Source organism: Aulonocara stuartgranti, assembly GCF_965226115.1.
Source record: "Aulonocara stuartgranti genome assembly, chromosome: 1".
In the NCBI taxonomy this organism is placed as follows: domain Eukaryota; kingdom Metazoa; phylum Chordata; class Actinopteri; order Cichliformes; family Cichlidae; genus Aulonocara; species Aulonocara stuartgranti.
In genome coordinates, this window is record NC_138939.1 from 33,609,747 (window position 1) to 33,624,564 (window position 14,818).

The 14,818-nt window shown below is 40.2% G+C and overlaps 3 protein-coding genes across 6 annotated transcripts in view; 1 reads left to right on the plus strand and 2 right to left on the minus strand.

The window, feature by feature from the left end:
* The window catches only part of LOC309708086 (uncharacterized protein), a 78,180-nt gene that overhangs the window by 60,445 nt on the left and 2,917 nt on the right, over positions 1-14,818 (plus strand). The gene's annotated exons all lie outside the window — the stretch shown is intronic.
* Positions 1-14,818, minus strand: part of LOC309707913 (protein kinase C-binding protein NELL1-like) — a 310,101-nt gene that overhangs the window by 12,115 nt on the left and 283,168 nt on the right. For both annotated transcript variants that reach the window (XM_082535507.1, XM_082535506.1), the window contains one exon: positions 4,133-4,326. In XM_082535507.1, coding sequence (XP_082391633.1) covers positions 4,133-4,326 — 194 coding nt within the window. The remainder of the gene's footprint in view (positions 1-4,132; positions 4,327-14,818) is intronic.
* LOC309707993 (putative nuclease HARBI1) lies at positions 7,506-9,423 on the minus strand. Of its 2 annotated transcripts, XM_082535673.1 has the most exons (4): positions 8,782-9,375; positions 8,593-8,705; positions 8,396-8,507; positions 7,506-8,315 (listed from the first exon to the last, which is right to left on the minus strand). In XM_082535673.1, exons 1-4 carry the CDS (start codon positions 9,212-9,214, stop codon positions 7,933-7,935), a joined length of 1,041 nt encoding a protein of 346 aa, XP_082391799.1. In that variant the 5' UTR covers positions 9,215-9,375; the 3' UTR covers positions 7,506-7,932. The 2 variants fall into 2 exon arrangements, 1 of the variants encoding a protein (XP_082391799.1); XR_014277147.1 differs by lacking the exon at positions 8,782-9,375 and adding an exon at positions 9,403-9,423 and having other exon boundaries at positions 7,506-8,507.

A 14,818-nucleotide genomic window follows, 5' to 3' on the forward strand; every position in this document is an offset into this window, starting at 1 on the left:
ACCTTAAATTGCTCTCCGATGCATCCATCGGAGTATGAATGTGGGTGCGAATGTTAGTTAGAAAGCACTAACAAAATGTGCTTGCGTGAATGCATGTGAATGCACAAGTTGTGTAAAGCGCTTTGAGTGCGCAGAAGAGTAGAAAAGCACTATAAAAGAACCAGTCCATTTACCATCTTTCTAATTTGTGGCTTTTTCAGTCTGTTATTTCTGATATGTTCATCTTTAATTTCCCTCTCTTTTCCCTCTCTTTTCACCGACTACACTAACTTTGTGGCTCCCCTACAGTCACAAGCGATTCTCATTGCTGGTCCCAAGACACCAGATCACTGCTTGCTTACATTCAGTGAGCATCCCATATCAAACTTCCCTTCAACACCCCTTCAACAGCTGGAATAAAAACCAATGTACCTGTGGCGTTGAATTCTTTCACATTTGCAGCTGCTGATTGCACAATTGCAAGCATTTGGTTTTGGTTTGGTTTTCTGGCTCTGAATGTAAGATTTGTTAATTTGATGGTTTATCACAGTTAATCGCTACCAGACAAAGAGACTTCAAAATGATCACCAGAGTGATTCTATTTCAGAAACATAAACAGGTAAAAACAGAGGCTTCAGTCCTGACAGTTCATCACTGCTTTTGCTACTTGTTCAGGTTCTGGCCGCTGGGCTGGGGTTGGCATGCACTCAACTATAAAATCACTCGGGGTCCTTGGCTAGCTTTCTGTTAGCATGCTGTCTGTGCAGATACTTGCAAAGACCTGCAGTTGTGTTAGCATTAATCAGGTAGTTCTCTTTTAAACATTCGTTAGCTGTCTCGCCATTCCAAGCCAGCTATACCAAGCTTCCCTAACATGGCAGACTGCTGCCCAGCTGCCCAGAATTCCACCCCTGCGGTAGGAAAATCTCAGGTTCAGATACACATGACGCTTGTGTGATGTGCAACACGCCTAAGCGGCTGTTTCCAAACCGGGTTCATGCGAACACTGCACTCGCTTTACCCTGAAAAGCCTTTGTCAAAGGCTAGCCCACCAGGCTAGCCTGTCGAAGAAGAACTCAATGCTGTCTCCAGTCGTTGCACCAATGGAGCACATTGAGTCGGCCACGCAAGGCACCAGGACATTGTCCTCCTGCTGGTGGACAATGCCGAGGTCAGCTGCGAAAGCTATGTTGTCCTTTTCCCCCAAGGCTAACAATGAGCCACACCGTGAATTCTCTGAGGGAGCATCAGAACATCTCATTTCGGACAAGGATGATAACATTTTCTTTGGCCCCTCTGGTTGGAATTCTGCAACACAAGGGGCCGATTGTGAGAACCTTGGCACACAGTCACGTGGCATGGAGCTAAATAGCTCCATGCCGCGGGACTTTTACAACGTTAAATAACGTTGTAAAACTGGAAGCTGAAAAGCTGGCAATCCCATGGCCCACTCCACCATTTTCTTCCTCCAAACACGAACTGAAATCAGTTGATTGCAACAGAAGGAAAAAAAAACATATTTGCCTGATGTTTAATTTTCTTTCTATCCCCTACGTGTGCACATAACTGAAGAACCCTTGCAATGCAAATTATAATGTGATTACAGTAACGTAATCCCTTGTAATGCATTAATCCCAACACTGGCTGCATTATCTCAAACATTTAACTAATTTCCAACTTGACGCTAGTTTGAAACGTAATGAAACATCATAACTTATAAGTACCAGAGAAAGTTTACCCAAAGTTTTTAACAGGGCAGAAATATCCTAGTGGCAAACTTTAAAATACATAAGCCGATAAAGCATCGTTGAAACAACTGCTCTTAGCTGGTATTTCAGGCCAAATAACTCTCTGTCTGATTTAGATTAATCTCACACTCCGATGCTATCTTCAAAAAGAAACACCTGATCAATATTCCACTTTCCTGCTGCAACAGTGCACCATCTCATTCTGGCTCCCGAGCACATAAAAGAGTCATTAAGATGCCAAAAATATTTGTCACACTGTAATGCAGGCTAATCATAAACAGATGGGAGAAGAGCGTGGGGATTTTTTTGTATGAACGATCAGAAATGTTTCATACTTTGTGTTTGTGTCATAACTTGGCATACATTAGCCAAATTAATCTACACACTTACAGTAATTGCTATGTGTGCTAAATACTACTACTAAAAGGTTTTTTAGATGTGTAGAAGGCACAATGTGTGGATGTTAAAGAGAATTTTTAAGTCTTATTTTTATAGTTTTGCCCATCCTTCTTATCAGTTGTTATAACACTGTAGCCACTAAGTTTATTGCTGATATCTCCACCTTTACAGCTTTGCTAATCTTTGTCGAAATCCTCTAAACAACTCCATTGGAATCATATCAAACTGCCGGTAACAATGTAGCTTTGTTCCCAGATCTCAGCTTTTACTTAAGTATATTGTTGTTTTGTTACAAATAAAGGTTCTTTCAGACAGTGAATGATTACTGCTGGAATCAGCAGGATGCAACTTTGGCACAGGAACTCCTGGCTACTTCCTGTCCTACGAGCCTATAAAACACAGACTGCTGCTGTCAAACTACTGCTCTGCATGCTGTTAAACAGAGCAGGTTATAGTGTGGAATAGAGGAATTAAGCATAGAGATATAATTAATATATCCCTTGCCTACTGTTATAAAATAATGAACCTTGTTTATAGATCCAGATGAGTAACAGTAACAGACTTGATCCTGATATTGCAAGCCTCTGTTATTGATCTGTCTGGCCTCTGCTGGCAAAGTTTTTATCATTCATTGAACCTCAGATACAGTAAAATTTCTCCAGGAGGTCAGAGACAAGATTATGGATCTCCAGCTGCATTGTTGTAAAGAGTGAGAGAGAGAAGCTGAAAAAGTTTAGCTGTGAGGAGCACAGTTGTGGTAGAAATATCCATAGTAAAAACAATGGAAGCACAGGAAACTGTGCGATAGGATCAGGCCAGCAAAAATTGCAAAACTAATTCACTGAAATTAAGAAAGAGGTTAAACTAATGGAAGAGGAGATTTTTCTGCGTTCCCTACTAACCCAACTCCACTTTCAGCGTTTACTGTTCGAGTTCACTGAACAGACAGTGCACATGTTACTCATGTTGTGACTGTATTTTCAGTATTGTATTGCTTCCAGGTTTATAAAGCCAGCTGCATTTCCAGTGCTCCTGTATTTTCTGGAATATCAAATGTATTTTATAGAATTACAATTTATTAAATTGATGAAATTTCATGGAAAATGACTGTCATGTCAATGATTTGATAAGTATCTGATGATAAGTGTAATTTTGTATTATTCGATTAGTAATTGTGGAATTCCACAATTACTAATTGTGGGACCAATAATATTTACATTATACATGTTTTCCTTAGGCAGTATTACTGAAAGGCACAGCATACATTTTCACTGGCATGCAGATGATACCCAGCTTTATCTATCCATGAATCCAGATGACACACACCAATTAGCTAAACAGAAGGAATGTCTTATATACATAAAAACATAAAAAATTAGAAACATCCTGTCTCAGAGTGATGCTGAAAACTAGTTCATGCATTTATCACATCTAGGCTGAACTGCTGTAATTCATTATTATTATTATTATTGTTGTTGTTGTTGTTGTTGTTGTTGTTGTTGTTGTCTTTAAAGTGTCCTATAAAGCATTCAGTTCCAAATTGCAGCAGTGAGAGTACTGACACGGACTAGAAAGAGAGAGCATATTTCTCCCATATTAGCCTCTCTTCATCAGCTACCTATTAAATCAAGAATCAAATTTAAAATCAATCTAGTCTGGGAGTCATTTCTCTATTATTATAGGGTTTTTACCTTCCAATATAAAGCTCCTTGAGGTGTAAGGATTTGGCACTGTATAAATAAAAATTGAACTGCATTGAGTTGAATGTCAAACTATTGACTGGTGCTCACATGGTTTTATTTTATTTTTTTACTGTCCTTGGATGACCAAAAAGCTATGATCCACCCATAATACACCTGGTCATAATAAAAACTCATTCATGGGAGGTCAGAGACAAGATTATGGATCACTTTCAGGTCCTGGTTGAAGTTCAAAAAAAAATTCCACTGTTAACAACAGTATTGCTTATTGCAATAAATGTGTATGCACGTGATCATGTTCTATACCTTGCAGGAGCATACAGCACAGCGATCAAAGCTGGGTTTCCAATCTTCTCCATTGCGCCTCATTCCTTCTTCCTGTGGGCAGTCACCACTGCAGCCTGGACCAGATGTGCACACACAGTCATAGCCTCCTGGGAGGTTCACACACACACTGTCATTCCAGCAGGTGTGTGTCTGCAAACTGCACTCGTCAATGTCTGGAAAACAGAGAGTAATCCATAGTAAATAAATGCCGGTCTTTTGTTTAAAGTTAGTTCTGTAAATGTAATTGTGTGACTAACAGTAAGGGTCAATAAAAGATCAATGGAAGAGAAAGAAACTGAGATCATTAAGTCATAAAACCAGTTAGGGACGGGGTGTGTTTGACTGAATTTACCAACTTCAGACGTTTTTGTTCGTGTTTCACTTTGCAAGGATGGACCTCATCACACCACAGATCTAAATATGACAATGTTTGTGAGAAGGCGCAACAGTTTGGATAATGAAACCAGTGAAGTTCCCAATACACAAATGCCACCACCTCATTCATTTATTATATTTATTTCTCTGAAAGTGCAATTAAAGGCAGTTCTCTGTCTGAACTCTCAACGGTAATGATAATGAGGTAAACTTGATCTAAAATCACAGGGATTATCTTGTTGATAAATCTGATTTCAAAGTATGCTAGTATTTACAGGTCTTCCATTCTTATTCAGTGAATATCCAAGTTTTTTCCCCCCCTCACACATTAATCTTTATATTTCTGATTCTCTTTATTTTAGACTATCACACTCCTCTCGTGGGATGGTGTAATATTCCTTTTTCTTTGACTTTTCTAACAGGCCTATCTGCATACAAAAACAATATTATTTTGCTCTCTAATTATTTTTAAGATATATGACAAAGGGCATATTTTGCTTCTAATCAAAATGCACTGTGCAAACTCTACTACTTTGCTTGTCTAAATTATAAATTTGCAGCCTTTCTTCGTGCCTGACACCTGTTAGTAGAAGCACGAGTACAAATTAATTATAATGAATGGATTATGTTCAAGATTAACCTTCCCCCCCCCCCCCGAAGAACAATCGTGTTCTTTTATCTGGTCCTTGATACCAAATGAAGCACATGTATTACAACACAAAATGCACTATTTTGCACATCTACACATGGGAATGTTTACCGTGTGGGGGATATGGTGTACATGCCACGCTCGATTTTTTCCCCCGCACATTATTGTGGATTCTGGAAAATATCTAATGTGACATTTATGATGTTTACAAATCTTTATTTTAACTCCCAAGTGCAGTCACTCCGTCAAATTACAGCATTTAGTTATTTTAGTGGCAGCAACTGAATTGACAAGTTGCTGGCATCAGGCAGATTATACTTTGCATACATACTGGAATCATAGCTTTAGCCACTTCGTTTATATTCTCTTAGCCGATTTGGCCGAATCATCAAAGGATCTGCTCAGTCAGCTTCTTTCCCACTTTTACCCACTAGAGATCAAACAAACTAATCATAACAGAGAGAGCGGATGGCATTTTTCTCTGCTTTTCTTTATCAGCATGGCACAGGAAGGAAGGTGCCAAATGTCTGTCCATAACTATTACCAAGCCCTATAATTTAACTCACTTTATCCCCACTAAATGTGAAGTAATCGGAGAAAAAAGGAAAAAAAACAATTTTCTTTTAACAGCAGTTTGTTTTTTTCCTCTTCCCTGCTAGCGCCTGCTGCCTGAAGTCATCAATCACATTCATTCGGTACTGGCCGCATGCTAGCAGTGTTACATGAACAAATTGCAAAAGCAGAAAAAAAAAACTACATTATAAATAGTTAAATTCCTGATTTACTATATACTGAAGCATTGTACTCCCACTGGGAGGAAAATAGTCAACAGGTCAATTTACATTCGACTCAGGGTGAGTGATGACCGTCAGCACGGTTAAGAAGACTGATTTCCACATCACCATGTTTCCTTGCTGATTCTTACTGTTCACATTTCCATCAGATGATTTTTGGACATGCCAGACTGAGCTCTGCATGATAACACTGCCTCAGCTTTGTTTTTTAATTTGTATACAGTACTGTGAAAAGTACTTGCCCCTTTGCTAATCTTATTTTTTTTATTGTTTTGTTATCTTTTGTCACCTGTGTAGGTTTCAGATCATTAAACGTATTGTAATATTAGACAAAGATAACACAGCTAAACACAAAAAACAGTTTTTAAATGATTATTTTATTTTTTGAGAGAAAAAAGCTATCCAAACACACCAGGGCCCGTATCCCTAAAGATTCTGAGAATCCTCTCAGAGAGCTCCTAACTTAACCTAAAAATTCCTTGCCAGGGCCCTGTTTCAGGAAGCCGGTTTGGAAAACTCAGAGTGAAAAACGATACTCAGGGTTGAGTAACCCCGAACTGTCCAACTCGGAATATTCCGTTTCAGAAAGGCTGATAACAATTAGTTCAGTCAACGCGGAGTTGCTTTAACCCCAAGTGAAGCGCGCGGACGAGGATACATAAAGCCATGATAAGCGGAGCACAGATTAAGCGAGTCACCATGGAGACGGAGGGAAAGAAGGCGCGGTCAATGTATTTCACAGCGCTTGAGGCCGAAATTCTGATGGCAGCATATGCCGATAACATGCAAATTCCGCGGAAAAAAGTAACACAGCCACAGCTGCAAAAGCATGCATGGCAAAACATAGCCGACAGAGTCAATGCGTGAGTGTTAATTTAAACATTGATCGAGGGATTTCCACCCATTTAACACGTTATTTTATCATATGTTATTTTATTTGTTATTTTATACATTTTATTTTGTGATGTGATGTGAGCGCAGGTGCAACCCAACAGGCCCCAAACATGCCTGGCAGCAAGTAAAAATGAAATATAAAAATATAGTCCAAACAGGTAAGGTGTAATTGTATTATGAGCCATAGTGCTTGGTCTGTTTGTCCCATGTAAATCAATTGCAGTTAGAGGCTACATTAATTTTCTTTCTGTAAGCACTTATTGAAATTATCTGAGCACATTACAAGTACATATTTGCTTACTCTCTATGCTCAAATGTGGCCCGTTATAGCCAACAGAAAAAAAGCGGAGGCCCGAAAAACAGGTGGGGGTCCTCCACCACCACTCACAGAGGCTGAGCAGTTGGCCCTCAGCCAAAACAGTGGGCGCCCTGTGGCCGAAGGCATCTCTGCGGGGACATCCTCTGAGGCAATAACCCCGCAAGACACAAGTGCCTACATAAGGGGTAAATTCAAAATAATACATGATGTGCATACATCCTTTCTTCACAGTCACCTTTGCAGTGCGACACATTCATTTGATAAACTCTTTACCATAATGAATTATTTTGTAGTGAAGTTATTTTCCAACTGATTTTGCCTTCCCTCAGTCTTGGTTGTCTTTGAGAGCATAATGACAATGAAGTGTAAGGTGATTGGTATATGTTTGTTAATTGCCATTTGGTCCCTTGTAAGTTATAAGTGACCTGTATAAACCTCATATTCTATCAGTTGATGGTGATGGTGTACTGCATCTGGTGCAGCCTCCTGTTGAGCCAGACCAACATGCAGTTGTGAGTAATACTCCACAGATTATATGAGTTTACAGTAGAACAGCAATGTTGTCTATTTCTTTACTACAGGAAAATAATGAAGAAACATTGACAGCTGTTACAGAGGAGGAAGCAACAGAGACACTTTATGAGGTTTACATCTTTTAATACTTTGTGTACAGGAAATACAGGCGACCAATAAAGCCAGTTGAACAAAAAATCTGTTTATTCTTCTTTCAACATGTTGAGGTGATGGGTCAAAAGAAATGATTGTGACATATGGTGTCTCTGACTGCGCTTCCATCTTGTATGTCCGTGGGAGGGTCAGGATGTTCATGGTTTGGATCACTGCTGATGTTTGGTTCAGAAGGACAGTGTTCTCCTCTAATTGTGGCAATGTTGTGAAGAATCACACATGCCACAATAATGTCACATGCCCTTTCTGGGGTGACCCTGAGTCTTTGCAGGCACTGGAACCGGGCCTTAAGCATTCCGATAGTCATTTCAATTCTGGCTCTTGTCCTGCAATTAGCCAGATTATATCGCTGCTGTGGGCCCGGTTCAGGGTCAGGGTAAGGGGTAAGCAAATAGGGTAAACATGGATACCCCCTATCACCAAGCAAGTAGCCAGTGAACTCTCCTAAGACAGAAGGGTACACTTCAGTTCAAATGTCCCTGAAGCAATTGGTCTTTATATATTTTAAAGTATTCTCAACTCACCATGTCCAAATTTTGTGCTCAGTGTACATTCACGGAATATTTGTGAGTCATGGACAGAGCCTGGCCACTTGGCTTCCACATTTGTGATAATGTTGGCAGCATCATATATGATCTTCACAGTGCAGAGAACACAAATTAGCATCCATTACTATAATGAAATAATTTGTTAGTTTGACATGCTACAGGGAACTATGTACCTGTACATTAATGCTGTGGAAAGACTTCCTGTTCACATAGTCTCCTTCATTTACTGAAGGAGCAATGATTGGAATGTGAGTGCCATCTGTACAGCCAATCACGCCTGGGAACCCTGAAAATAAATGTGCAATTTAAGTAGTAGTCCAAGTATCACCACATCATAAATTGAGTTTTGTTCATCCTGATACCTGCAATTTTGTGGAATCCCTCTTTGATAAATCTTGTGGGTCTGTGACCGGGGAACACCACAGACGAGTACACGAGACGTTTCAGTGCAACTGTAACATTCCTGACTGCCCGACAGACGGTAGCCTTGGAAACGTGCTCAGCGTCACCAATATTATACAGAAAGCTCCCGTTTGCAAGAAACCGAAGTGCAATACAAATAATATGCAATGAACTGAGAGCATGTCCGCGATGTGTCACATGCGTAATATATGGCCTGAGGATGTTATCCAAATAAATTATAGATTGTGCTGAGAAACGGTAACGTTCGCACAGGAAATCATCAGGAAATGATAAAATGTCCAAACGCGCTCTGATCACTCTCTCCCGGCGGAGAGCTCTGCGGAGAATTTGGGCTTCACGATCTACTGGCTCTTCAAGGAAGTGGCACGCCATGTCCGACACTTCCTACTGTCAGGTTTCCGACAAAGGGGCGGAGACAGTCAGGGTTAGTTGTAGTAAACCTGCTAGGGGGCAGGTTAGCTTCACGGAGTGTGTCGTCATAGTGACTCACTCAGGCTGCAGCTGAACTCGCTTTGTGAAACCGAAAACCCAGAGTTTTCGTTAACTCAGGGTATACTTACTCAGTTTTTCCACTAAACCGGCTTCCTGAAACAGGGCCCAGGAGTTTTAGCTTAGAAGTGATTCCAGAACATTTTCAGTGAACTCTGAGCAAGGAATGGATGGAAAATCCTATCTTAGTGAGGAGGTGTGGTTGACCCCGTTGCTAGGTATGAGTCATCATTTCAAAAGCCGTGATTGGTTGATCCTACAAGTTTGATGGAAATGAGCTTTTGGTGATAATGAGCAAAGGATGTACCCTCAAATCAATAAACATATTATATACTCTAATCTTATGCTGACTGTAATTGTAAATAATATTTCACATTCAAGAAAATATCTGGAAAATGAATAGTAAGCTGTAGGGGTTATAGCCATTAGAATCTAAAATATGTGAAAACTTAAACTCATTACACCCTGTTCAAATAATGATTCGTGTCTTATTTGCTCATATTAATATCCTAGCTGGCATATTTTGTACTTTCACTCCCATATGGACCCCGTTGAAAACAAGATGGCCTATCTCAAGAGGCTGTCCTTAATGAAGTAGAAATCACAACGTTACAAGTCCAGTGTGGTCTTAACGAGGGTAACACGGCTCAGCTTTTAGCAATGTCTGTGATTGCAGACCCAAGTCATCACTGCTGCATTGTTGCATTTTCCTGGTTGCCAAATACCTCGGGGTTGTGATTACTTTCGTCTCCGGTGTAATAGCGTTGTGGCGTCGAGTTGGTGAAGTAATTGCATCTCTAAGGAGATCCACCACAAACATGATTCCTGCACGATCCAATCTGTAGCATCTCAATAATTCCCTGTCATCCAGTGTTTGCAGGATATCTCTCCTGCCTCTTCTGTTGGCCATTTTGTGCAGCTGCTTAGGGGAACTCCTAAGCCACTAAAAGTCCTCTTCCCTGCTCTTAGCAGATCTCGCCTTAGGAGCCCTTTTAAGCGCTAGGAATCTTGAGGAATAGCTTTTATATTAACTGGGATTGTCATGTCACTTTTAGGGGAAATTCTAAGAAAACGTCATGACTCTGAGAATTTTCTTAGAATTTGGCCGCTAGGAGCCACTTTTTGCACAAAGATTCTTTAGGGATACGGGCCCTGGAACCTATCTGAAAAAAAAAAAAGCCACAAGAAAGAGACTGGGCAAAAACGGCACCCCTGGGAGAGTAAAAACCACTGCTGACCAAAAAGAGCACAAAAGCTTGTCTCCTATTTGCTAAAAAAAAAACAAAAACAAAAAAAAAACACACCTTGATTCCCAAATACTAGTTCCAAATAAAGGTTTTTGGAACTTTTTGTAAAGTTTGGCTCCTGTAACATCTGGCATAAACTAACAACTAACACATCTTTAGAGTGGGGTACTCCGGCCTCAAATCCAATTGATGCATCAGTGGTGTTATCATACACAACATCCAACATTTCCCTATGTGACAGCTGTGGCTCAGAAGGTAGAGCAGGTTGTCTACCAATTGGAAGGGCAGCGATTTGAACTTCAGTGTCCTTGAGTGAGATCCCAAACCCCAAATTGTGCCTGAGTGTGATAATCAGAAAATACTTAAAGGCATAGACCAAAGTACTGTATGAATGCGGCTTGTAGTAAAAAAGTGGTTTAAATGCTCAACTACAGTAGAACAAACATTTCTCTAAGTACCAGTCCACTTAATGTACAAATTCTTACATCTTACTTGCTTTACTTTAACTATTTTCTGGTCTATAAAACCATTTTTTTTGTTCTGTCTCAATAGTAACCATCTGACTATGACTTTTCCTCACAAAAAGAAAGGTGGTTTCTATTCCATATCCAGAACTGTGTGCTTGAGATGACCATCATAGCAATATTTGCCCCCACTGACATCACAAGAGTAGAAAAAACTGTGTAAAACTAAGCATTTAGAAAATCTCAAGTTTTTCTTTTGCTTCATAGGAATTACATGTACAGAAAATGTAAGAAAGAAAATGTCGCCAGGTGAATATTTCACGTGGCTCACTAGAGCCATGTCTTAATGAGGCCTTTAACTATTCCCATTTCCCCCAAATCAATAACAGACATGGTTCAAAAAAGAAGGCATGTGCACAGTTTTAGACATGTCTTTAATAACAAGAATGGGGAGTTTTTAAAGCATAGATATCAAGAAGCTGACTGCAGTAAAGATCCCTTTATTGAGCTATAGCTTTGTGCATACTCTCAAAAGTACAGTTAGATGGTAAAGTGTCTCTCTCTCTCCTTGCCTACAAATGGTCCTAAGCCAGGTTCTGCCAGAGGTTTCTTCCTGTTAAAAGGGAGTTTTTCCTTCCCACTGTTTGCAAGGGCTTGCTCATAGGGGATTTTCTGATTGTTGGGGTTTTTCTGTATTATTGTAAGGTTTTTACTTTACAGTATAATGCACCTTGAGGCAACTGTTGCTGTAATTGTAATTACAACTGTAATTGTTGTTGGCATTGTATAAATAAAATTACATTGAATTGAATTGAAAAGGTGTTTGTAGTGAGTGCCAGAGTGCATCTTAAATAACACAGCTGATCAGGGGCAGCTGTAAAGTTTGTACTGCTTTATGAATTGTGAGTGAAAAACACAGCCAAACAAATGTAAGGCGATTTATTGCTACCTCAATCAGTGCTTACAAGCTAATATTAACTTGCTATAAGAGTGTAATGTTATCAAAGGACACACTAAAGCAACAAAAACACATGACTTGTACCTTTGGAGTGTTACACTGACATTTTTAGCACCTCTGGCACACAAGTTGCTCAGACTGTTAACACCATGCAACATATATTTATGTTACTGCTGGTGGAAAATGATGAGTGGTACCCAGCGGGCAGACCTGCTTTGTGTGGATACATGAATCTTGGCCAGTGCCTGTTGCCAAATCATCCCCAACAATGGTGACACTGCTTAATGTATAGCGCTCTAATTGGTTGCAGTATCAAGTTTGCACGATACAGAGAGATAGAGATCAGGAAGCGGCGCAGTCGGGAATTTATTGTGCCAGCAACAGACTATTTGCATACGCTAAATGAAATCCCCATCAGCCAGTCAGACACACTGTACCTCTGCTGGTGGAGGATTAATGCTCTTCATGCTACATTCGCCACATTCAGCCACAAGCTGCCGCTCACACATGAAGCCTGCTCTCACATGTGGCCTACGAAAGACGACTAAATACAAAAAGCCCTTTAGAGTAACCATCTGAGCACAGCCAATCACATGTAGAACTTACACTCGCAGTTAAATGTGCTGTTACACATGAAAGCACTAATCCTGTGTATGTACATGATAACACACATTTACAACAAGCGTACAAATTACTAAATCCCACTGACAGATGCTGGTAATTATAGAGCATCTGAAAGCTTGGGTATTTTAGTATTTACACTATTTTTCTTTGGTATGTCTCCAGGCAGTCCATATGGAAAAGGTCACGTACACCACAGAGAGAGGGAAAATGATGCAGAAACCCTGTCTTGCAGGGAGACAGTGCGAGTTTATGCGGTATTATCCTCATCTTTATTCACAATCTGTTTATTAAAGCCACCTGTCTCCCCCTAAAGCATTAGGCGTAATGAACGACTGTCAAAACGCAGCCCATGCAGCTTTCAGTCACAGCCTCACCACAGCAGAGTTGCGTGGCACAATGCAACAGTATACAGTGTTTTGCCTGGGGCATGCGACGTGGTGTAGCCAAGCCAACACACAGAACTAAGAATGCAGTGAAATCTATCGTGAGAAAACACAATATGACACAGAGAGGAAGGCAGACTATGCGGATGTGTTTGAAGCGCCTGTGTGACAGCTGATTAATGGCCCTCTCACGCCCAAACTGAGGCAGAGTGCACTTAGTGGCTTCACAAATAAAACACTCTTGTAGATCCATGTGTCACACAGCAGGATGCCCTCAGAGCAGCTGAGTCATTTGCTCTACGTTCAAAAACAGAAATTAATGCCAACGTTACAACAAAACACTTATTTATAAAAAAAAAAAAAAAAGTGACACGTCCTTTTCATACAAGCCATTTTCACAGGGCACACATCCACAAACACTGTATGATTCCCTAATTTCCTTTTTTGCCAAAACACAGAATATTTCCGACTGATTACCACTTGAGTTATTTTTGCCACCACATAACCGTAGAATATCAGAATTAGCACAGGTCCACCGCTGGCAACCTGTGTTTCTCACAGATGAGAGCAGGTTCACCCTGAGCACATGTGACAGACATGAAAGGGTTGCACCATTTTTTCATTTTGGTTTTTGGGGTGTCTTTGATTTCCACCCTCTGTTGATCATTTCCATTTCCATCAAACAATGTAGCATCCTTTTGTTCCTATCACATTACTCAATCCATGTCAGTTTAGATATCATGAGTGTTTGTTCCCCCCATTGAGCTCTGAAGTGTTTTCCAAGAGTTCCATTTTTCTGAGTCCTACTCCCACCTCCTTAACCCAATATCAGTAAAAGGACAGGATTTGGCATTTTATGCATAGATCTCAGTGGCTAGTGAAAAGAAAAACAAAAAACAAGTGAATGAGAAGCTATCCACATAAAAGCAGTTCTGTGTACGAAAATATGAGAGCAATCATATCTCATAGATTTTCATTTAAGGAGGGTGCTGGTTCATCAAAAGTCTTTGAAGTTTTCCATCTCCACACTGTTGCTCCCACAAACCTTTATTGTTAATCTGTGGGATATTCTGTAAAAAAATAATGACGAGGAGTAACTTGCACAGGGTGAAACACCCTGTGCGGTGGTGACATGCTCTTGGCAAACACAGAGCCAACGACGTGGTTAACTGACTAGTACTGCTGCTCCCTGCTTCGAGCTAACTTTCTTATTACAAAATGCTACTTTATGTTCGGTTGACTCATGAAGGGCTGTTGGAGGGATATTGTGGAAGGGGGAAAATCCTGTTAAAATGTCATTTGTACTTATTTCCCCTGCCGGCTTCCAGCCTAATACTGTAAATTGGGCGGAGAAAAGGTGGCGGATATACTATCTCTCCAACATGCACTCAAATGCATCCGACATGTACCATCCACATTTATGAAGCCTAGAGAGCAACACAAGTGCTTTCACTAATCACACCACTGCATACACCAAATTCCCAGTCATAAAGCCTCAGAACACAAGAAAGTTAACATCCAGTTAGACTTGCTTGAAGACTCATGACTGAATGTACACATCAGAGTAACTAAAGACCATTAGATGAAGGTAATCAACCATATTTATGCATCTTATTATCATAAAGACATCTCATTACACAGTGTTTTCTTGTTGTGCCACTAGACACTTGATCAAATAAGTCCTACTTACAAGAAAGTACAAGAAGTACAAGAAAAATTATGACACCAAAAAAAGCAGTGCACTTAGGGAAGGAGCTTTGTGGAATGTGTTGAAATTAAGAACCAGAGTGGAGAAGTGGATTATATTGCAA